General features: G+C 36.1%; 2 protein-coding genes across 3 annotated transcripts; both read left to right on the plus strand.

Annotated features, from left to right (window-relative positions):
• Positions 1–12,684: 12,684 nt before the first annotated feature.
• On the plus strand, positions 12,685–16,297 carry LOC115993024 (peroxisome biogenesis protein 7). Of its 2 annotated transcripts, none has more exons than XM_031117291.1 (2): positions 12,685–13,840; positions 15,730–16,297. In XM_031117291.1, exon 1 carries the CDS (start codon positions 12,877–12,879, stop codon positions 13,831–13,833), a length of 957 nt encoding a protein of 318 aa, XP_030973151.1. In that variant the 5' UTR covers positions 12,685–12,876; the 3' UTR covers positions 13,834–13,840; positions 15,730–16,297. The 2 variants fall into 2 exon arrangements, with proteins under 2 accessions (XP_030973151.1, XP_030973152.1); XM_031117292.1 differs by lacking the exon at positions 15,730–16,297 and adding an exon at positions 14,263–14,730.
• Positions 16,298–22,160: 5,863 nt separating this feature from the next.
• Positions 22,161–24,287, plus strand: LOC115993023 (F-box/LRR-repeat MAX2 homolog A-like). Its single transcript, XM_031117290.1, has one exon. The coding sequence runs from the start codon at positions 22,180–22,182 to the stop codon at positions 24,202–24,204; it is 2,025 nt and encodes a 674-aa protein (XP_030973150.1). The 5' UTR covers positions 22,161–22,179; the 3' UTR covers positions 24,205–24,287.
• Positions 24,288–24,831: the final 544 nt, after the last annotated feature.

Consider the following 24,831-nt stretch of genomic DNA (forward strand, 5'->3'; position numbering starts at 1 on the left):
GATTCAAAAATAATAATTAATTAATTTGAACACTTTTAAGATTATAATTTCAGTTTTTTTTTTTTTTTTAAATTAACTATCCATCATAAATTGTATATTAACCAATGAAGAATTTAATAAACTTGGTAATTCTTAAATTAACATGACACTAGATTAAACTTTATAAGAGTTATATAGTAATTAAAATTATGGTGTTTATGACATCATAAAGAGCACATTCTCCCAAAAAAAAAGCGCTCACACACACATATACACATTTTTCTTCTTTTAGCTAACTCCAAATGATAATCCACAAAAGTATTGTTCAAAAAGAGGCATGATAATAGCTTAATTTTGCATATTTTATATTGAAGGGCCCTTGGGCCCAGAAGTTCATTATTTATCCATATATTGGGCCTGTGGCCCAAGCCGAGAACGAGGATCTGCCCGAGGAGGAGAAGTCTTCGTCAAAGGAGATTGCGCTGATAAATAAAAGGTGGGGTTTAGTCATAATAGCTCCGGAGAGTGTGCCGAGGATGAAAACTTCCTCAACTGGACTTGGCCGAGGTCTTGGAAAGATGGTTTGACAGCAAGGATGACAACCCCTGAGATTCAGTTGGGGCAGACAAGCATTGCAAAGATATAAGATAAGGATGAGCCCCAAAATATCTGGGGAGAAAGCTGCTACCTCCGCATTAAATACACTGTAGCTAATCCCTTAGCTGCATTAATGTAGAAGTAATACCTGAACAGTGTATTTCAGCCTTACAGCTACTACATGAGGACTTATGGGAATGGCTAATGGGACAAGTATCAACCCTAACCATCTAGCATATAGGTGGAAGGTGGAGATGAAAAGGAGGAGTATAAAAGAAGAAGGAGAAAACAAGTTGAAGGATCAAAAAATTGAGAGAAGAGATACTGGAGCAATCCATAATCAAACTTGTAACTTTATCTAAGAGCATTATACAAGAACCATTGTCTCTTGGGAATTAATTATTCTGGGGTGGGTTGGCCATTTATTTTGCCCTTTTTTCATTTGGCAATAGGAAATGAAGGAAGAAAACTGGAAAAAGGAGAGTAAAATATGTTTTTGGACGTTGTTGGGGAGTGAGGTGGGGGTCAAATAAGAATTCATGTTTCTTTAGTCTAGGCGTGCAAATGAGTAGGTCATCTTGTTACTTTGTTGTATGTAGCTATTGTACACGATTCAATGATAAACGATATTTTCCCTTTCACATATGACATGATTGTTTTAGTTATGGTCCTGGTAGTGGTGATGTCACTATAACCTGGTAAGAAATTGAGCGACGGTGCTAGGCCATAATACACCATGTGTTCTTAAATCTCATATGCAGTTTTTTCATTGTGAACAATTCGTTAACAATGTCATAGCCTTAGTTGTATTTTTCAGATGAATAACATTTTGTGATTAAGTTTTGTTTGGTTCATGATTTATGCAAGTTACTTGGTAATTGGTATCTGGACTGATTGGTTTTCTTTCATGATATTTCTTTTTATTTTATTTGTAAATGGTTGTCTTTCATGATTTGTTTGTTCATTTGTGTGGTTTGTTATTTTGGAATGACCCAACTGTGGCAAACATATATTTAGGTAATTGGTTATGAGTGTTAGAGATAATGTGCAAATGGTGAAGACAGAGCACAAGGAATCTTTGAAATCTGAGAATAAAGAGGAAGACGAAGTCTAACAGCTACTTCTCCAACGGTAACTTAAATGGACTCAAAACGGTGTCGTGTGGTTTAATGATTGTTAGTAAAATGGTGCGTTCCAGTAAAGAAGGAAACACATGTTAGTGAAACGGTGCGTTTTCATTAAACACAAACATCACCGTTTTGACACTATCTTCCTCACAGATTCAAGCTTCAAGGTTCAAGACTCACTCTGTTCTTCCCATAACTCAAGGTAGAGGGAAGTTACAGACTTGATTATAACTACCTTCCTTGATTATCGGAGATGGTTATTTGGGTTGTTACAATATAGTTAGGATTGATCTTCTAGAAGATTTAGTCTTGTATGTATTCTCAGGCTCTATAAATAAGAGCTTTGTGTTATGTATTGCTCTCTGAGCTTGGATAATCAATTTTACTCATTTCCAGAAACTTTCTTTTACCTTCTCTCTCTCTTTCTCTCACATTTTCTGTTATTGATTCTTCGCCATTGTTAAACACTTCTAAGCTCAAAATCTTTCATGGTATCAGAGCTCTAGATCCATGGCTTCAATTGCACCTACAGAATCTTCTCAATCTACTTCGATTCCATCATCCTCTACTCACACAACTCCATCTCCATCTCCGTTACTGTTACTCTCCAACATGTCAAACCTAATGTCTATCAAGTTGGATTACACCAACTACATACCATGGAAACACCAGCTGATCACGATACTGGAAGCATACTTGTTGATTGAGCACATTGATGGTACAACTCTAAAACCATCTCCTTTTGTACTTGATGCTACAGGAAATCCAACTTCAGTTGTGAATCCTGAATTTCAATCTTGGAATATCAAAGATAAGGCCTTGCTCTCTTTGATCAATTCCACTCTCACTCCTCAAGTTTTCTCACTTGTTGTTGGGATCACAAACTCATGGGAGGTTTGGAATACTCTTGAACAGAGGTTCACCTCCATATCAAGGGCAAACATACTGAATCTTAAACTTGAGCTTCAAAGCCTCAAGAAAGGAAATGATTCAATGAATAGCTTTCTATAGAAGATTAAAGTTGCTCATGACAAGCTTCTTGCAGTTGGAATGGTTGTTGACAATGAAGAATTGATTTGCATTGTTCTCAGAGGACTCCCTAGGGATTTTGCTCACTTCTGTTCTGTAATCCGCACTAGAAGTGATCCTATCTCCTATGAGCAACTAGCTATAATGTTGCAAAGTGAAGAACAAGCAATCATGGAGCACATGGATTCAATTCCTCACTCTTTGGCCATGTTTGCATCTAATAGCAAATCAAATGGCAATTCTCAGAATCCATCTCAGAATCATGGATCTGGAAGAGGAAGGGGTAGAAACTACTCTAATAGAGGAAGAAGTGGAGGTAGATTCAACTCCAATGGAGGTCAACAATTCATATCTCAAACACCTTAAGGTTTTTCCCCTCATAATAATCAAAATTCAATATATCAGAGTCATACACCTACTCAGGTTCTTAAGGCTGATCGACCTACATGTCAAATCTGTTGGAAATTTGGACATTCTGCCTTGGACTGTTACCACAGAATGAATTTTGCTTATCAGGGAAAGAATCCCCCAACTAAACTAGCTGCCATGGCTAGTGCTACTAATGTTGCTATTGCTAATAATCAAGATCCTTGGCTAGCTAACTCTGGCACATCAGATCATCTTACTGCCAATCTTAGCAACCTTGCAACTCAATCTCAATACAAAGGACCTAAACAAGTCACTGTGGGCAATGGTCAGGCTCTACCAATCAACTATATAGGTAATACTTCCCTTCCCACTAAATATCACAATTTCATTCTTAAAGATGTTTTACATGTCCCTAGGATAGCCATGAATCTCCTTTCTGTTCACAAATTTTGCCTTCACAATAATTGCTCTTGTCACTTTGATGCAAATGAACTGAAAATTCAGGATATACCTACGGGGAGACTCCTCTACAAGGGCTTGAGTAAAAATGGAGTCTATTCAATTTACTCAAGGAACTTCCTCAAGCCAATTGCCTTCCACTCTACTTCAGTCTCACCATCTCCTCAGTCTGCTCAATCTTCTTGTTTTCCTACTGCTTTACATGTAAATAAGGTTAATAATTGGCTGTTGTGGCATCATAGGCTAGGGCACCCCAATAATAAAGTGCTTACCACAACACTTTATTCAGTTGATGCATCTTGTATCTTACCAATCACTGATTCTGTTACACATTGTAAACATTGTCTCAATGGCAAAATGCATCAATTATCTTTTGATAAATCTGGTTTTAAAGCTTCTAAAGCTCTTGAATTGATTCACTCTGATGTTTGGGGTCCAGCGCTCACCACCTCTATTAATGATTTTCAATATTATGTTCTATCTGTTGATGATTACTCCAAATTTACCTAGCTTTTCCTTTTAAAATTCAAGTCTGTTGTGTTTGAAGTTTTTGAATACTTTAAAGCTACAGTAGAAAATCAACTTGACTCCAAAATAAAAATTTTGAGAACTGATAGAGGTGGTGAATTTACTTCAAATGTGTTTAAAAGATTTTGTTCCTCAAATGGTATTATCCAGCATCTTACTTGTCCTCAGACACCTCAGCAAAATGGGGTAGCTGAGAGGAAACACAAGCATTTGGTTGAATGTGCTCTAACTATGTTATCACATTCTCAACTACCACCCTTATACTGGTCCTATGCCATATCCACAGCAGTTCATATTATTAACAGACTTCCTACACCCAATCTTAACAATCAAACTCCTTGGGAATTGTTATTCCTCACCAAACCTGACATTTCCCATCTAAAGACCTTTGGCTGTGTTTGTTTTCCTTTACTTAAACCATACAATTCCAACAAACTTCAACCCCATACCACTTCTTGCATCTTTCTTGGTTATCCTCCTTATACTAATGGCTACATTTGTTTAAACCCTATTACCTCCCATATTTATATCTCCAAGCATGTCTTATTCAATGAACATGACTTTTTTCCCTCATTGACTTTATCTTCTAATCCCACTGCACTACATACTGCACAATCTTCTACATCTTCTTTTCTGTTTCCTGTGTCAAATACCACTGTTACACCCTCCTCCATCCCATCTCAACCTCCCTTTCCTACACCTGCATCTATCACTGTTACTCCTATTCCTACTGAACCTGTGTCTACACCAGTACCTGCATCAGTTCCTGACCCAATTATTGCACAAGTTACTGCATCAGTCTCTAACCCAGTCCCTACACCAGTCACTACCCCAGTTATTGGACCTGGCCCTAATCCCTCTATATCACAACCTACTCCCTCCCTATTCATTCCTACACCTATTCCTCCTGTCTACCCTTTTGCTCCACAAGTGGCTTCTATGTTTCAAGTTCCTTCTGTTACCAACACACATTCTATGGTTACAAGGTCTAAGGTTGGTACTTTTAAGCCAAAGGCACTTGTTGCTTAGGCAATTACTGATGAGCCTCAGTCAGTGGTCAAGCCTGCAAAGCTCTCCAAGCTTTCTTCTAAGGCCCTCAAGCCTGACTATACCTTGACTGAACCTCCCTCCTATAAGGTTGCAATCCAATTTCCTCAGTGTTGTGTTACCATGGATGAGGAGTTTGCTGCCTTACAAAGACAAGGGACTTGGTCTTTAGTCCCTCCTTCTCCTTCTCAGAATGTTGTTGGTTGCAAGTGGGTCTTCAAACTTAAACTCAACAGTGATGGCAGCATCAATAGGTATAAGGCTAGATTGGTTGCCAAGGGCTTTCATCAACAATATGGTGTGGATTTTGAGGAAACCTTCAGCCCTGTCATTAAACCTCCCATAGTTAGAATCATTCTTTCACTTGTTGTTCAATTTGATTGGCCTTTAAGACAATTGGATGTTAGGAATGCCTTTCTTCATGGTCATTTGAGGGAAGAGGTGTATATGGTGTAGCCTCCTGGGTATGTTAACCCTTCTTATCCTAAATATGTATGCAGACTTTGGAAGTCTCTCTATGGGCTTAAACAAGCACCTAGGGCCTGGTTTGAGAGGTTTTCAACCCAACTATTACACATGGGGTTTCAAGCTTCTCTTGCTGATTCCTCCCTATTCATCCTTCATCATGGCAGTCTTGTGGTTTATCTCTTGGTCTATGTGGATGACATTGTCATCACTGGCAACAATCCCAAGTTCTTGGACTCTTTGGTAGCTCAGCTTAGTCAGGCTTTTGAGCTTAAAGATTTGGGTCCCCTTCACTATTTTCTTGGCCTCCGAATCACCAGATCATCCAAGGGTTTATACCTTACTCAAAAAAAATATGCTCAAAACTTACTTCTCAAACTCCAAATGCAGTCTTCTAAACCTGCAAGATCTCCTTGTGCTCCTCATCTCAGATTGGTGCCCAATGAGGGCTCTCTGCTCTCTAATCCACATGAATATCGAAGTCTGGTTGGTTCACTCCATTATTTGACTTTCACCAGACCTGATTTGAGTTTTGCTGTACATCAAGTTTGTCAGTTTATGTCCTTTCCTATGGATGTTCATCTTACTGCTGCAAAACGCATCCTTAGATACATCACTGGCACTCTCAATTTTGGTATTCTCCTTCAACCTGGTCCTATCTCTCTCTCTGCCTTCTCTGACTCAGACTGGGCAGGTAATCCTTTTGATAGATGATCTACCACTGGCTTCATTGCCTATCTTTTGTACAACCCTATTACCTGGAGTGCTAAGAAGCAAGACACAGTGTCCAGATCTTCTACTGAATCTGAGTACCATGCCTTGGCTTATGCAACTGCTGAACTATGCTGGCTTTGACAAGTGTTCAAAGATCTGGGCATTTTTCTTCCCACTGCTCCGAAGCTTTGGTGTGATAATGTATCTGCCTTGGCAATTGCATCTAATCCTATCTTCCACGCCCGCACCAAACATTTGGAGGTTGATTACCATTTTGTTCGTGAGAGGGTTTTGCGCAGGGATCTTCAAGTGAAATATATTGCTACAGGGGATCAACTCGCTGACATTTTCACTAAAAGTCTCTCTACCTCTCAATTTGTTTATCTCAGGTCCAAAATCATGGTGTCTGTTGACCCCATGGTTTTAAGGGGGGGATGTTAGAGATAATGTGCAAATGGTGAAGACAGAGCACAAGGAATCTTTGAAATCTGAGAATAAAGAGGAAGACGAAGTCTAACGGCTACTTCTCCAACGGTAACTTAAATGGACTCAAAATGGTGTCGTGTGGTTTAATGATTGTTAGTAAAACGGTGCGTTCCAGTAAAGAAGGAAACACAAGTTAGTGAAACGGTGCGTTTTCAGTAAACACAAATGTCACCGTTTTGACACTATCTTCCTCACAAATTCAAGCTTCTAGGTTCAAGGCTTACTCTGTTCTTCCCAGAACTCAAGGTAGAGGGAAGTTACAGACTTGATCATAACTGCCTTCCTTGATTATTGGAGATGGTTATTTGGGTTGTTACAATATAGTTAGGATTGATCTTCTAGAAGATTTAGTCTTGTATGTATTCTCGGGCTCTATAAATAAGAGCTCTGTGTTATGTATTGCTCTCTGAGCTTGGATAATCAATTTTACTCATTTCTAGAAACACTCTTTTACCTTTTTTCTCTCTCTCTCTCTCATTTTCTGTTATTGATTCTTCGCCATTGTTAAACACTTCTAAGCTCAAAATCTCTCAATGAGATCAAGATTCTAAGGTTTATAAATTCACGATTTTACATAGATGTTTATGATTGTAGGACGCCTGGATATATAGCGGTGGGCTACATGTGATGAAAAGCATATGGCGATGTGGTTAAGGGTGTTTTTGGGGCCTTTATTAGCCAACTGTATATAGGGCGTCAAACGACGCTGCATTGGCAGGTTTTCTCACTTTGCCGCAGTCATATTTGTTAGTGGGGGCAAAATTTACGCAGAATAGTTTAGTTGCGTTATATTAGGTTTCTTAATTAAATAAAACATAAATAGTATCTTATTTTCCTAAGACAATTAAATTCAATACAATTGTGATTGAATTTAATTGGGAGTTTTAATGAATACTTAAGTTTTATTATTTTTAGGGAAATACTTGTTTTATACAAGTCTCTCTAAATATAAAAATAAAAAATAAAAAAAATAAAAAGTTGCAATTTTGAGCTTGGAAATCGTGACTCAAGTCATTATTTTTGTGCAACTTTCTCGACTGTAAAAGTGTATACAGCAAGTGTGTAATAAATACTATACCCTATGGAAGTGTTGTTAAAATCACACTTAACTAGAGTTAGTAAATGAACAAAACTATTTATAAATAACTCGAGCTCAATTTAAGAAAAAAACTTGTTTGTGTTCATTTGTTTAGTTCAAGCCCAACTTTAAGCTTGATTATAAAATGAGTTAAGCTCAAACATAATTATGTGTATTTGTGGACAAGCCAGTGAACATAAGGGCAAGGGCTTGAATTAATTATATATTAAAATATATATTTATATATATACTTGTCTACAAATATATTTATATAGACTTGAAATAAGATTGTATAAAGTTGTAAATTGGTTCATATGATATAAAATCATTATTTGTAGTTTATTCATAGCATAAACAATCTATTTGTAGTAAAACTTTATAGATTTGTGAAAGGGTAAAATATTTTAGTCGTGGTTTTACTTAATGTATGAAAATAAATAAATTAATCATGTAACTTGTGAACAAGTTCGAACTTGCTCAACAAGTAAATGAACCAAACTTGAACATATAATCTAATTTGGTGATGAGCTCGAGCTCGGCTTGTGTTTGAAATTAAATTAAATTAACAAGTCTGAACTTTTAATACTTGAATCTACTTGTTTACAATCCTATACTCAACTCAAAAGATTAGGCTTAAAGTAAACCTCCATTTAATGAAGCATGGTTTATGATCTCTTTTCAAGTGTTTCTTTTTTGGTTTAGTTAATGGGTGCTCTTAAGACATTTGTTAATAAACCATTTTAAAAAAGTTTTAATACCAATTTTATGAAAAATATATAATAAAAAAATGTCAAAAAATTTAGTTGCTTTTCTATTTTCCTATGAAAAATTTCTAAAAATATTTCACAAATTAGTACCTTGAGAATTTGTTAACTTTCCCCCCTTTTTTTTTGGTGTTTTTTTTTTTTTCAAAGAAGCACAACAAGTGTTAAGTTGCATAAAAAATATTAAATTTTTGTTAGTGGATTGTAGTACTTTTTCTCCCTAAAGTATTTCTATTTGGAGAGATTATTTGTAGCATAAAATTTTCCATACTACATATATGGTATTAATGGAATTTAAAAATGGCATGATTTAAATTGATAGGAATTTTAGTCCATCCAGTATAAATTTATATTTTTAAGAATTAAGATGTTAGATACCATAGAGGTAAAGGAACTAAAACAACTATGGTATTATTGAGGTAATGATATAGTGATGATGGTGGTGGTGGTGAAAAAGGTGGATGGTAGTGGTGATGATAGTGTACCATGGTAATGGTGATGGCAATGGGTGGCTATGAAATTTGGAGTGGTAGCACTGTTATGGTGTTGGTTGTGGCAAAGATTAGAAACTATAGTAATGGTAGGTGGTATGAGAATGATAATGTTATAATTTAGAAAGTGACATATTCCCATGAAATTCGAGTTTGGAATTTGGATACTTGGGATTTTTAAAGTAACTCTTAAAATTACAACTTTAGCAAAGTGACACTTCAAAATTTTTAATTGAAACAAAATATTAATATTTATCACTCATTATTAAATAATTTAATCATTTGTAGAAAATGACCTCATTTCTAAACTTTTTTTTAGATAACCTCTCTCTCTCTCTCTCTCTCTCTCTCTCTCTCTCTCTCTCCCTCCTAGGTGATTCTACATGTTAAAGTGAACTTTTGTAGAGATAGATAAAAACTTCATCAAGATTATACCTTAATTTTCCCATCTCTTTTGAAACTTAAACCCTAATTTTATTCATTCCACTTAGGAGGGATTACACTTTTCTACCATAAATTATATTATATTTTACACTTTTTCCCTTAAACAATCAAAATGCACAATTGGCTTCCTAAGTTATAATTTTGTAACACTTCACCCCATGCTGTCTATTTTAGTATAAGTCTGACGAAATTTAGTATTAAACAAACCAATTTACCTCTCACTCCAAAACAAATGAGTAAGTTGGACTTTTAATACTTCAATCCATTAGACTATTAACACCAAAATAGATGGTAGAGAGTTAAGTAGTATAATAACTTTGGGAGATGAATCATGCATTTTAGTAATTCATTGGGTATGTAAAATGAGATATTGTTTAGAGTAGAAGAATGTAATTTCTACTCATGGATTCTCTATGTGTCAAACATTTACTGAAATCATAGACTTATTGAATTTAAGATTTGAACTTTATTTTTCTTTTAATTTTAATTTTCATAAAAGACAATTCATTATTGGTACAACAACATTTGAGATAATCCATTCTCCATCAAACACAAAAATTAGTTGAAAACCAAAGACATAGGAATAGTAATTTGCTCTTAGAATCTAGAGACGACACTAAAAATGGGTGGCAGTAGGAGGTTCGACTTTCAAAATAGTAACGAGTTAACCAAAGGTAAAGAGTCTTAGGTCTTCGTCGCCTGGTTTCTACTTTAGGATAAGCCAAAGTCTTTTTCCCCTTGTCTTGCGAGTTAAAAAGCCTTTGAATGATAAGGTTCCAATTCAATGTTCTAAATGGGTTTTTGAGACCCATATTGTCCAACAAGAGTGTCTTGTTGCTGTTGCTTTTTATGCCTAGTCTTTGCAAATACATATAGTATGCTTTTTTGTTTATCGAAAAACTTACATTGATAAACTCTATCTAGTTATTTGAGATTAGAAAGTTTAGGAGTGCAACATTTCAATAACATTCTTATTTTGAGTTATAATTTTATTATAATTATTATTATTGTGGGTGCCCGAGAACCGAGGAGGAAGCTGAGGAGTTGCACCATTGACTCGAGGACTGAGGATGAAGTCGAAAGGTCGCAACATTGACTTGGTGATATTGCAAGCCACGGGCCTAAGGGAGGAAGCCACTCGAGGAGAAGAAGAAATGAGTCTTGGTACTCTATGGTACTCTAGTGGAAGCTAGAATTTGAAGAGAGTGGAAGTCCGTAGGCAGTAGGGAAGCTGTTGGCCTGATGTAGCTTGTTGCATCTGCATTAAATGGTAGACAATAGCTTTATCAGCTACATTAATGGGGAAGTGACCTGAACATTGTAAGCTATAGCTAGGCAGATCTTTTCCACCACCTGCTTCAGATGTGAAAGGTAACAAGTGTCATAAAAGGAAGGAGGTGAAGTAGAAATGGAGGGTGAAGATGCAATGAAGGTAGATGTATATAAGAAAGGGAGTGAGAGCATTATAGGGGGGATCGAAAAAAGGAAGGAGAGAGAAAAGAAACAGAAGAAAAGACACTAGGAAGAAGAAAGTGAACATGACCAATTGTATAATATAGTCTCCTCGGGAGCACCTGGAGAGAACCTTGTATTTATTTGTTTCTAAACAATAAAAAACGAGATTCCTCCTTGTACATGTCCTCGTGCAGAGCCCATTGTTGTTGTTCTTTCTCACCTCTTACAAATTTTATTAACTTAGGCCAGGTTTGAGAAGCATAACCCATTACTCCTAGTGGGCTTGGGCTCCAAATCTTCGGGCTCCTACAATTATTATTATTATTTTGACCTACGATAATTTAACATCTTAGCTGCTTGTGAGATTTTATTGTGCATGTAAAAGAACAAATATGAGATAAATGTTTAAGATTTAATAACTTTACATTTTAGAATTATTTATTTATTTAAGAGAAATTAAGAAATTTATCAAGCTTATTTACAGCTTTAACTTAAGAAGTTTATTTAGCTTATTTACAATATTTTAAGTATACTTTTGCCGAATGTATTTTATAAATACAATATAAACTTATGAAAATAAACTCTTCTAGACTGCCATTGCTATTAGCCAAACTATACTTTATGATGACATAATAGCTTATACTAGAGCATTTGCATCATGAGGAAGCATATAATAGAAAAATGTGTTAAATAACTAAATTTTCACATTCAAATCCTAAAATCACCCACATCAATCAAGATAAAAAATGTATAAATTAGCAAAATTACTAATGTAAACTTGTAAATATACACAATTATTGTAGAATTGTAATTATTATTATTTTTTCTCTCACCTCTTGTCTCATCAAATTCCTCTCTCTTTCTCTCCTTCTCTTTATGAAGATAATAATAAATAAAGAATGCATAATGATTATTTAAATAAAATAAAATGTATAATAGATAATTTGATGTAAGTGCTTTTGAAAAGTGGTCATATGAAAAAAAAAAAAGGGTATTTATGCAAAAATAAACATAAATTTTTGCTAAAACTGATGCGTACCCAAACTCTTTAAAATGTATATAGTAATAATAAAAACTAGCCTCATCACACACGCTCCGCATGTGTGATGAGGCTCTTTTTTATTTTGAGATTAATCTGATTTTTTAATTTAAATTTATCTATTGTTAACAAGATTACACAGGAAGAAATTTTTAAGAAACTAAAATTTAGAATTTGAAAAGAAGAAAACTGGGTTTAGTGCTTACTAGTTTTTAGGAAAAAGTATATCAAACGTACGTGAGATATATTTAAATAGAGAATGTGTGCTAATTTTTAGAAAAATTTTCTCAGGTATTTTTATTTTTATTTTGTAGATTACAATTTTAACCCTATTTTTTATTTTTTAAAAACAAAGATTATCTAATTAAATTATGGATATTTTTAACTTTTTTTTTTTTTTTTGAAACCATAACTAACATCCTGAATCTTTTTAATATATGAAGATTACGCAATCCATCCAACTTTTTTCTAAAAGCAAATGTTACACATATATATATATATATATATATATTTTGGGTAGATATATGTTACTCAATTTCGTACAATGCAAACGTCCTGGGCATAAAAAAAAAAAAAAAGAATAATTAATAAATAAAATAAAAATATTCTAAGAACACTAGTGAAGAGTAAAGATAGATAAAAAAGCTCGATAAGGTGCCTGTCATCTTTCCTAAAAACGAAATCCTAGGGAAGCTAACTTCATCATCATTCATCAATCATCATAATTCAAACCCTCAGAGCTCCACAAATCAATCAAACCCCCCATAAAAATAAAAAAAAAATCCAATCCTCAACCGCAACAACCATGCCCGTTTTCAAAACCCCATTCAACGGATACTCCGTAAAATTCAGCCCATTCTACGAGTCCCGCCTCGCCGTAGCCACCGCCCAAAACTTCGGCATCCTCGGCAACGGCCGCGTCCACATCCTCGACCTCCCTCCCACTCCTTCCTCCCCTTTCGTTGAGCTCGCCTCCTTCGACACCGCCGACGGCGTCTACGACGTCGCCTGGTCCGAGTCCCACGACTCCCTCCTCGTCGCCGCCGTAGCCGACGGCTCTCTCAAGATCTACGACCTCTCTCTTCCCCCGACCTCCAACCCTATCCGATCCCTCCACGAACACTCTCGCGAGGTCCAGTCCGTCGACTACAACCCCGTCCGCCGCGACTCCTTCATCTCCTCCTCCTGGGACGACTCGATCAAGCTCTGGACTCTCGATCGGCCAACCTCGATTCGTAGCTTCCAAGAACACGCGTACTGCGTTTACGCCGCCGTGTGGAACCCTCGCCACGCCGACGTCTTCGCCTCGGCCTCCGGCGACTGCACGCTGCGCGTGTGGGACGTGCGCGAGCCCGGTTCGACAATGGTGGTGGCCGCTCACGAGTTTGAGATTCTGTCTTGCGATTGGAACAAGTACGACGACTGTGTTATTGCCACAGCCTCTGTTGACAAGTCTGTTAGGGTTTGGGACATTCGGACTTACAGGACCCCGTTGGCGGTGCTTAACGGCCATGGCTACGCCGTCAGGAAGGTGAAATTCTCGCCTCACAATCGGAGCTTCTTGATGTCGTGCTCTTACGACATGACCGTGTGCGCGTGGGATTACATGGTGGAGGACGCGCGCATTGGGCAGTACGGTCACCACACGGAGTTCGCGGTCGGGGTCGACATGAGCGTGCTCGTCGAAGGCTTGATCGCCAGTACCGGTTGGGACGAGCTTGTTTATGTTTGGCAGTATGGAACTGACCCCAGAGCTCCCTAATACAAGGGTAGTCTTTTTTTTCTTTCTTTGTTTTTTCTTCTTTTCATACGAATTTGTTATATTCTTCATGATTTTTAGATGAGAGTAGCTATTTATGTCACTATGTTGTTGTGTCTGTTGCGGTGTAATTGTTAGGAAAAAAAAAAAAAAAAAAAAAATCTGTGGGTGTTCTTCATGAATAACTTACTGAGTGAATAATCCCTGTTTGTATATCAGTTGCTCTGAATAAAACAAAAGGTTCAAGAACTTTGGTGCTTCCATGAATTCCATGTTATGTCTATATTTTGTACATCGTATGCAAGTGTGAGACTGATATATTTGGATTTTTTAAATTTTTTATGTTTGATTCTTAGACAATCTACACTGCATTGCATTGCTTGGTTAAGTGTCTTAAGTGTTACTACCATACTTTTTTTGGTGGCTTGTTAGGGTACAGCGTGCTAAAGGTTGCAATATGTGAAGATTCTCCTTGTAGACCCTTTGTTCACTATCTTGTTTTCTATTCAGAAAGAACCAAATTTAATTAATGTTAAGTGATATGAGACTGTTTTTGATGTGATTTTTTAAGGAAGATTGTCTTTGGATGTTGAAAATTTACATGAGGGGTTCCTCATTTAATTATGTAGAGCTGTTCTTGTCCTTGTGTGAGTGCAATGGTTGTAAATTTTAGGAACTTTCCTGATGTACATTCTTACTATGGAAAACTCATTTAGGCCTATATTATATGAAATTCTATGCCTTTCTTCTGTAAGATGAAAGTAAATTGCATTTATGGGGGTGTAGCATAAAAGTTTCTAGTGAGTTGTTGAAATTGGTACTCATGGACTCATGGTGCAGGCAACAACCATGGGTGACAAATTTTATTTTTATTTTATTGGAGTTGTGTCCTTGATAGAATTGCAATATTACGGATATCAGCTGATTGCAGAAGTCCTACCCTTTTTATGAACTATTTAAAAATCAATCTGCGTTCTCTATAATGATTTGCTTTAGAGACAGCTAAGCATTGTGTTTAGTATTATCTCACTTGAGGTTCTTGCAACAAATCATTTGTCACTTGAACTGCAATACTTTTTGGGTTTGTGTCTCTTCTAGTTCTAGGGTTTCATTGGTGGATTGTGTGTGTGTTTGTGAGAGAGAGAGAGAGAGAGAGAGAGACTTGTAGTGCTAGGAAACATAACTAAAAACTTCTGTAGGTTTGGTGTGTTTCACACCAAAATGCAATTACTGCAAAATTTTCAATTGTCACTCTGCAGATCTCCCTATTTCTTTTGATCTCTTGAACGTGAAGTCAGAAAAGTGGGGGAAAAGAATTAGGAAACTTAGGAAAGTCATTTGATTTGATCCCCATGACCCAAACCTATTATTGGATCTTAGGTTCTCTTCTCTCAAGTTTTGTTTCAAAGCTCCTGGCACATGTTCTGTTTAGCTGTTATGTTTTATTCCTTCTCTGTAGTATAGGTTATCAGGTGTATTTATTCATGTCATGGTGTTCCACTATATTATAGCTGTCAAACCATCTCTATTGTGTCATCCCTCTTCCAGTCCCTGCAAAGCTGGTAGTCTATAAGCTTTCTGACGTTTTGCCAGAGGAGATGCACAAATCCTTAAAGGACATCTGATCTCTACACTCTACAGTGCAGAAGCTCTACTCTATCATTGTGAGACAATCATAACCATTTCCAAAATTTTAGTTTGATTGGGATGCTTTGGAAATAAAACTGGAAACTGGAGAGAAGGAATGGTCTGTCTTTTGGGTTTATCTTGAGGTTAGTGGACATCTTTGCCCAATATCTCACACAATGGACTGCAGGATGAAGTTGATTTTTTGCTTATACTTAAATGTAAATTTCAAAAGGTTGCAATATTGATCAAACCTATTATTTTACTTCTTAGGTTTTGGCTCCTGGTTCACAATCTCTCGACCCATGGTCTCTTAGGAAGTCCTTGGAATATCAACTAAGCTACATGTTGGTAAGGCTCACATTCATGATCCATTCAATTGAATGAAAGCTTTTACGATTAACAATTTATTACTTAATGATATTTGGAGAGATTCCTCATGACCCTAGCTTGTTGGTTGAGAGTCAATGCCTGCTGAAGTATAATATTCTAGTTGTTCCTAAAGAAATGTTGCTGTATCTTCTTTTGAGTACCCTAGAAATAAAAAAGAAAAGGAAAGGGAAGATCTTACATGCTGTTACTTGGACTGGTTATGATAGATTGAGGTGTAATTGTGGCGGGTTAAGGTTTACTAGGATTTGTGGATCCAGGATTCAGAGTAGTACAATTTAGGGCTCAAAATTGGCTCTAGAGAGTATTTAGAGTTTTATGGTCTTGACAGGTAAGAGTAAAGGCTTGACACGGGATCGTAAGAAAAAAGGAAAAGAGGGAAGTTTATAGTATTTGAGTTGTATGAACAATACCCATGGCTATAAATAGTACCACGAGATAGGAAATAATAAAAGAGAAAAAAAAATAAAAAACCTAATGTGTCTCAATGCTAAAAAGTGAAAACACTCCATTTATATTATTGGTAAATTGTATTTATTTTAAGTTTTAGTAGTTAAGTAGGTTAATAACTTAATATATCAATTTCCTGGAGTCAATGTTTTTTTAATCAATAATCAGGATTTTTTTAAAGTCAATTAAAATTAGGGTTTCTTAAGTCAACTAGAATTAAGGTAAGTCAGAGTCTATATAAGAACAATATTAAGTACAATATTAGTCCTATCTCCTATGGAAACTGCTTACAAGTTTACAATTTGATTGATTAATAAAATCTCTTTTAATTTTTTTTTAAATTTTAATTGATTAATAAAATTTCTCCTCTTCTTTTTTTATTTTTTATTTTTAATACGGTGTTGAATTGGTGCTTTGTTCAAAACTAAGTAAATAAATGACCAATAATTGGAATCACCAAAACCTCCACATATGATTTTCTTATTTTTAGGCTTCCGCATCTTATTAGAGCATTCCCTTCAAAACCCATTAAAAATGTAAAATGCATTCTCAAATACACAAAATCAAACCAGCGTCCGGGAATGCAAAATACAAAAAAAATTACAACTTGCTATACCATAGTATTCCTATTGTAGCAACTTCTATTTCATTTTTATTTATTTTTTACTCTCTTTCTCTCTCTCTCTCTCTCTCTCAAAGATGGGGTGGGTTGGTGTTGTGTCACGGTGGAAAACAACTTATGGTGGTAGTGTTTTGGTCAAAGGTGGTGGCAGCGGTGGGTTTAGTCGTGGGGTGAGGCTTCTCTCCAGTTTAACAACCTCCTATTTTCTACCGTTTTAAATAGGATGGATGACATGTGGCATATGGTCAATCAAACGGTTATAAATAAAAGAAAATCACACACAAATTTTCTCACTTTCTTTGTCTCATTCTTTCTCTCATATTTTCTTCACTTCAACAACTCCCAGTTCGACAGTCCCAACTCCCAAATTAGAAAAATTAAGTCTTCCTTTCTCTCTTCTGCAGTTCTATACCTACATAGATTTCCCCTCATAATTTTCTCTCTCCATCACTTTCTCATTCCTCCTTTTATTTGCCTCTCTCAGCACTTTGCCTACAAAACCTAAATGGCTTGGCCCATAGATTTAAGGTATCAGATACTCAACCAAATCGATTAAATGGAACTATAATCATTTGATTATGCTAGTAGGAATCCATGTTTGGATTATGGTCTGAAGGGGGCTAAAATTCCAATAGCTTATCGTTTTTACTCTTAAAAATTTTAATTGTCTTGTTCTTGAGGAAAAGATACAATCAATTCTTTTCTTATATTTTTCAATTTTTCTCGGCCACCAAACAGATTAAGGAATGGGAAAAAAACAATTGTTGGGGTTATTGTTGAACAATTGAGCAAATGGGTATTTGAAAAAGTGTAGGAAAAGAGTCAAATAGACAAAGATGGAATCAGTTCAAAGAAAAAAAAGAAAAAGAAAAAAAAGGAAACAATGAAGGGTGCACAAGAGAAAAAGATGAGAAAGAATAAAATGGGATCTCACCAACAAATATCATGATTGTGCTGCAAAACCTCTTATTGTTCTTATAGAAAAATAAGGAAGACTTGATTTTCAGAGTTGGGAATTGGGACTGTCAAACTAGGAGGGGTTGAACCTTTGAAGAGAGAGAGAGAGAGAGAGAGATCTTTTTTTTTTTTTTTTTTTTTTTTTTTTTAACCATTGATTTGCCTTTATACCACATGTCACTCATCCTATTTAAAATAGGAGAAAATAGGAGATTGATAAACTGAAGAGGAGCCTCACTCTTAGTCGTGGGTTGTTGCTGGTGTTAGTATTGTTGATGTGGTTAGAAAATGGATTATTTTAATGGGATAGATTGTAAAATAAAGAATGAAATGCATGATGTATTATGAAGTGAGAATGTAAAATAGATAAAATGGTATTTTGAGAAAACAAAATGGTATTTTGGGGAGACAAAATGCATATTGTTTGCATTTCCTATATGGGAATACTTTTAGTGTGTACTGACTAGTAAGGGTGTGCACTGGTCGGATTGGACGGGTGGAGGGCAATATTTTTAACCAAACTGTTAATGGTGGGTTGAGAAAATTCCAATCCGTCACTAACCCACCAATCTATAAATCCAGCGGGTCGGTTACAAATCTTAATGGTTTCAACTCAGTGGATTAAACGAGTTAGATAGGTTGACAAATTCAATTAACTAAATGAAATTATGTTAATTAAATTGGATAATTTTTTTCTCCCACAAATAAGAAAAAAGAAGAAAGAATTGCAAAACAATTACAAATACTACATTATTTTTTATTAAAATGACTAAAAACTTTATCACATTGAAAATAAAAACATCTTAGAATATGAAATTAGACATGTACATAGAGTAAGAATAATAACAAAATCTTAGAGAGAGTGGCTAGAGTTTATTAAGGGGGAGAAATGTGAAAATAAAAAAATAAAAAGAAAGGGCAAGAGATAAGAGAAATAAAGTAGATGAATATGTAAGGGAGAGTTTTGTAACATGACAAAGCGTGTATATATATATAGGCAAGCGGGTTGGGTTATGGTGGGTTAGAAATATCTCAACTCATTACTCAACTCAACCCACTAAATTATCTATCTAACCCACCCAACCCGACCCATCTCACTTAATGAACCCACATGAATTGGTCGAGTTGGTTCAAGTCAGGCGGGTTGGCAAGTCAAATGGGTTTTTTTGCATAGCCCTACTAACTAGTAGTGCTTCCACCTTTGAGAAGTTTTTATTTTTTATTTATTTATTTATTTTTATATTTAACCAAACCAATTAAAAAAGAAAACATATGAGTAATATTACATGGCCAAGTCATGGAGAAATAATTTAATTTGAAGAATTCTTTTGTAAATGTGTAGAGCAAAACATCAGCCCAAGGAGAAACATATATATTCTAATTGGAAAAAATAGAAGTTGATTATCATGCTTATGAGTAGATATTTCATGAAACCCCTCTCACAACAACTAAGACCCATATTTGTGAGACCCGCATGTAGTGTTAGGGAGATGTCTCCTAAGATAATCTTTCCATGTTAATAGCTTTATTTTATGGTTTAGAATCATCTGTCCCTGTAAAATATGATAAAACATTTCTTATGCCCGATTTATAAAGTGGACCTTTCATAGCCATGTGGGTTTTATGTTTGTGGGGCCTATAATCTTGTATGGATTGTATAAGATAATTTTCAGTATCATGATTTATGAGGATGTGAATGGATTGGGTTTAGGTTAGGTTGGTTTGAGATTTTTTTTCAGCCCAATGCATCTTTCTCAAATTCCATAAATTGAGAAATTTCCAATCTAAATGAACCCATGGTACTAAAAACCAACCAAACTTAATCCACATTAATCAGGCTGAAATGAGTTGAGTTGGATTTCTTAGACTTTATAAAAATATTTGATTTCATTTAATAGTTTAAATCCATCATTCAATAATAGAATTGGGCTTGGTACTTCAACTTAGTTGAAACTAAGTTTTAAAACATCAAAATAAATCAAGCTAATAAATTTAAACTAAGACCCAAAATATATATATATATATATATTAATTATTAATTGCATAGGTTGTGTGTATTTAAGTTGAAATCTTTCTATCCCAACTTGGACGTCAAAAAAAAAAAAACTTGTTAAGACCCAACCCACCCCAATCTATCAATCCACCACGAAGAATTGACCTAAGAAGTTGGGTTAGGTTGGGTTGGAACGAGTTTATCAAGTTGGTGAGTTGAATGTGTAAAAGCTAGAAGTCAATTATCAGTTATCGCATTCCTGAAAGGGGTAAATGGAGAGAAAAAAAAAAAAAAAAAAAAAAAAGCGTTGATCATGACTAGCTTGAGAACCTCTTTCGGCAGGTGGCAGCAGCGGCACCACTTCTAGTACTTCCTAGCATATCTTTATCTATTACCTTGCATGCGGTGCCATTCTCGCTCCTTGAATTGCCTCTCTCCTCTCTGGCCACCAGTTCCCACTAACTGTTATCTTTTTCTTCACCTCCACAGGCCCGAACAGATTCTCTCTCTCTCTCTCTCTCTCAGTAAGCAACCACTTTTTCCTACTATGAATCTTTATCTTCAACCTCTTAGGTACTGACAGATAAACCCCATACCCCATACTCTATTTATGAGAATGCAAGCCGGTCTTTTGTCCTCATCTTAGCCTAATTAGGATAGTACAAAGATACGGGTTGAGTACTAGTTTAGAAAATATTAACTTGATGAACAATATGACCTATAGGACTTTTAAAGGTTTAAGTTGTATTAACAACGTAAAGTTACATTATGGACTCACAAAATATGTATAAATATAAGTTTACGTTGCTAATACAATGTAAACTAAGAATTTTCCTAACCGACAATATATTAACAATACATCCCAAATAGATTTAGCTAGGCAAATTCTTTATACAACAGTGAGATGACTTAAAAGGAGAAGCAAATTTAGCCATGGCATGGGCTAAAGCATTTGCTTCTCTTTTAACCCAGCAAAATCTACAAGAAACAGACTTCTACCAACAACAATGTTACTAATCAAGTTTGAGATGATCCAAGGACAAACAGTAGCCCCATAAAACAGGTCTTAGCATCTCTCTCTCTCTCTCTCTCTCTATATATATATATATCTATATATAATTTTTTTACAGCCAAAACAATTTTCTTGCCTTGCCTCTTCCCCAGCCACATGGGGGATATAGGTAGTACGATGCCAATGAAAAAATTATAGTACCAGACTACCAGGTGAAAAAAGCCTATATAGCACATTGAGTTGGTGTGTGGTTCTAACTAAAGCTAAGTGTGCTTAAAATGGTCAAATTTGAAGAATGTTATTCCTTAATTTGTTTAGAACAGTGTGTATATGGTGACATAATTGGTCAAATTTTTAATCTACTTGAATCTATATTCACATATCATATAAAGAATTGGTTGCACATATAATACTTGTATTACATATAAGAAGTGGAACCATAGATTACACATACCATAAAATTTAACACACACGGCTAACATGAGTTTCCTACATCGTGCTCCTAAGTCCAATCATGAAGTGAAAGAACTTTATAAGAAAATTCCTTAGCCTAAGCATTTCTTTGGCTGGAATAAAGTATTTCAAAGCGGACTTGCCTGGGGTCCAGTGCACCGCACTGAATTGTTCCGTTGGAATGCTGTAACCAGACACTGGACCAACTTTTGTTCTTCCAGAACATAGTACCGGAAACAGCAGCCAAGTTCTGGACAGAAGAAATGGAGGTGGATCCATCACAAAAAGGTTCATGAAAAAACAAAAATATGGGTCAATATCAACATGAGCTCCCCTCCTGACAACTGGCAGATCATTGTACCTTGATTTGGTGTATGAATCTTTATCTTCTACCTTACAGGTTCCTCCTCCTGCAGTCTTCCTGATCTCTCTGAGGCCACCAGTTCCCACTAACTGTATCCTTTTCTCCATCTCCATAGGTTCGCGCATATTCTCTCTCCCAATTTTTTTTTGGTAAGTGATGTCTCTCTGAATAAGCCACCACTTATGTAGATAATGAATCTTCTAGCATGGGTATACTCCTCTCTTGCTCTATGCCTCTACCTATGAGAATGCTGGTTTTTATTTTTCCATCCTTGTCTTCAGTCCTACACCACATAATAAAAGATATATTCATCATCCCCACCAGTTGGCGTTTTTGAATGGTTGAATCTTTTCTTTTCATCCGCAAAACTTTGCCATTTGTAGGTACAACCTATTTTCCCACTGTATATAAGACAATAGTTGAGGTTTCTTTCACCACCCCAAAACCATTCTTTCTCTCTTACAGGCAAAGTCCATGTCAAAATGGCTGCACTTAACCATGTCCATTTCCACGACTTACCAGATTTAATTCTCTTCAATATATTCTCCTTAGTTACTGACACTCGTACCCGCAATGCCATTTCTCTTGTATGCCTCAAATGGCACCTGCTAGAGCGATCAACTCGCACTTCCCTTGCTCTCCGGGGCAACATTCGCGACCTCTTCCTTCTGCCAACTTGTTTCCAAGCTGTAACCAATCTTGACCTCTCTTTGCTCTCCCCTTGGGGCCTTCCACTCTTGGATTACTCATCCCCTAACTCAATACTATTTGCTCAACTTTTTCGCCAAGCCTTCCCTTCCATTGTTTCTCTTACAATATATGCTCGAAACCCTTCAATTCTCTATCTTTTTGCTCCTCAATGGCCTAATCTACGCCATGTTAAGCTCATACGTTGGCATCAACGTTTGTCTATTCCTCTTGGTTTTGATTTCCTCCCACTGTTTGAGCATTGCCTTTCACTTTCTTCTCTTGATCTCTCTCATTTCTATTGCTGGACAGAAGATCTCCCTCCTGCACTTAAAACCTACCCTAAAGTTGCAGCTTCTATCTCCTATCTCAATATCCTTATTACCTATTCTTACGCTGAGGGATACAAGTCCCATGAGCTCCTTGCCATTACATCTGCCTGCCCGAATCTCCGTCAGTTTCTGGCAACTTGTTTATTTGACCACAGACTCGTTGGGTTTGTTGGGGATGAAACTTTGCTATGTCTTGCTTCGAATTGTCCTCTTCTTTCTCTTCTTCACCTTGTAGATGCTACTTCGTTGTCAAACGCCAGGGAGAACCCTGACGATGAGGGTTACGCCACTGAAGACGCTGGAATCAGCCATGCAACGCTCGCGGGCCTTTGTGCTGGATTACCACTGCTTGAGGAGTTGATTCTTGATGTTTGTCACAATGTTAGAGATACCGGATCAGCATTGGAAGTACTTAATTCCAAGTGCCCGCGGCTTAAATCTTTGAAGCTGGGACATTTCCATGGGATTTGCAGGGGACTAGATTCACAGCTAAATGGGATTGCACTATGTTCCAGGTTGGAATCCCTGTCTATCAAGAACTCTGCTGATTTAACCGATTCTAGCTTGATAGCTATCTCACTTGGCTGCCCGAGACTGACCAAGTTTGTGGTGCATGGTTGCAAAAGGATCACAGAGATAGGATTCAGAAAGTTTTCTTCCATCCTTAAGAGAACTTTAATTGATGTGAAAATCTCTTGCTGTAAGCATCTCAATGCTGTGTGTTCCTTACGTGCACTAGAACCAATTCGAGGCCAAATACAACAATTGCACATAGATTGTGTATGGGAAAGTGTCCAACGATTAGAAGGGGATCTGAATCAAATTGCTGGAAACAAATCTATCCAACCAGAAAAGCATCTGGACAATAAGTTCTCTTCAAGGACATGGGCAAAGTTGCATTATCTTTCGCTTTGGATTTCTGTTGGGGAGCTTCTGAGTCCATTGACTTCATCAGTGGGCTTAAATGACTGTCCTGTACTAGAAGAGATACAAATACGAATCGAAGGTGACTGCAGGCAGCAATCATGGCCTTCCATGCATGCATTTGAACTGAGCTCCCTTGAGTGTTATCCTAGGCTCTCAAAGATGAAACTGGATTGTGGAGGTACTATTGGTTATGCTCTTACTGCTCCTTATGGGTATGCGGATTTGAGCCTGTGGGAGCGATTTTATCTTAAGGGGGTTGGGAATTTGAACCTCACTGAGCTTGATTATTGGCCTCCACAGGACAGAGAGATTAATCATAGAGCTCTCTCTCTCCCAGCAGCAGGATTGCTTGCACAATGTGGGACACTCAGAAAGCTTTTTATTCATGGAACGGCTAGCGAACACTTGATGATGTTTCTCTTGAAAATACCAACTCTCAGGGATGTACAGCTAAGAGAAGATTACTATCCTGCTTCAGAAAATGATTTCAGCACCGAAATGCGAGTGAGCTCATGTTGTCGATTTGAGGACGCCCTCAATAGGCGTAAGATCCCTGACTGAAAATTGGGAGTCAAAGCTTCTCATAGCGTAGACATACATTCATAAAAAATAGCTAACTAAATAGAAATAGTTATTCCATTTCAGTGAACCAATGTACCTTAATAGTTTAGAAATTACGAACATGTAAAAATTTAACTTTATATGTCCAAATATATACAAGTCAAATAAGGATCTTTTAACTCTCAAGCCCAGCTACCAAATTTGCGCTTTCTTTTCTTCTTAAAATAAAAATATAGTGCATATACTTTCTAAATGCAAAATTTAAATTAAAAAAAAAAAAAAAAAAAAAAAAAAAAAAAAAAAAAAAAAAAAAAAAACACAAAAAGAAGGTTTTGTTTTTGGAAAAATTAAAAAAGCTTCTACTAAAGAGGCTTAATTATCTATTTCTAAAAACAAGTATCTTAAATATGGATTAGTTTAATACGAGTAATAAGAAAATAATAATAATAATAATAATAATACATCAGTCACATAAATGTAATACAATTTTAATTAATAAAAAATTCTAGGGGCAAGTAAAAATTTATAAATAAATTCTTGTTTTTATTATTAAAAAAAAAAAATAGTAGTGAATTTTTAAAATCTAGGAGGTGGCTCCCTTCCCTTTGCCCCTGATTGTATATCTTG

The sequence above is a fragment of the Quercus lobata genome, chromosome 5 (assembly GCF_001633185.2).
Source record: "Quercus lobata isolate SW786 chromosome 5, ValleyOak3.0 Primary Assembly, whole genome shotgun sequence".
NCBI classification, from domain to species: domain Eukaryota; kingdom Viridiplantae; phylum Streptophyta; class Magnoliopsida; order Fagales; family Fagaceae; genus Quercus; species Quercus lobata.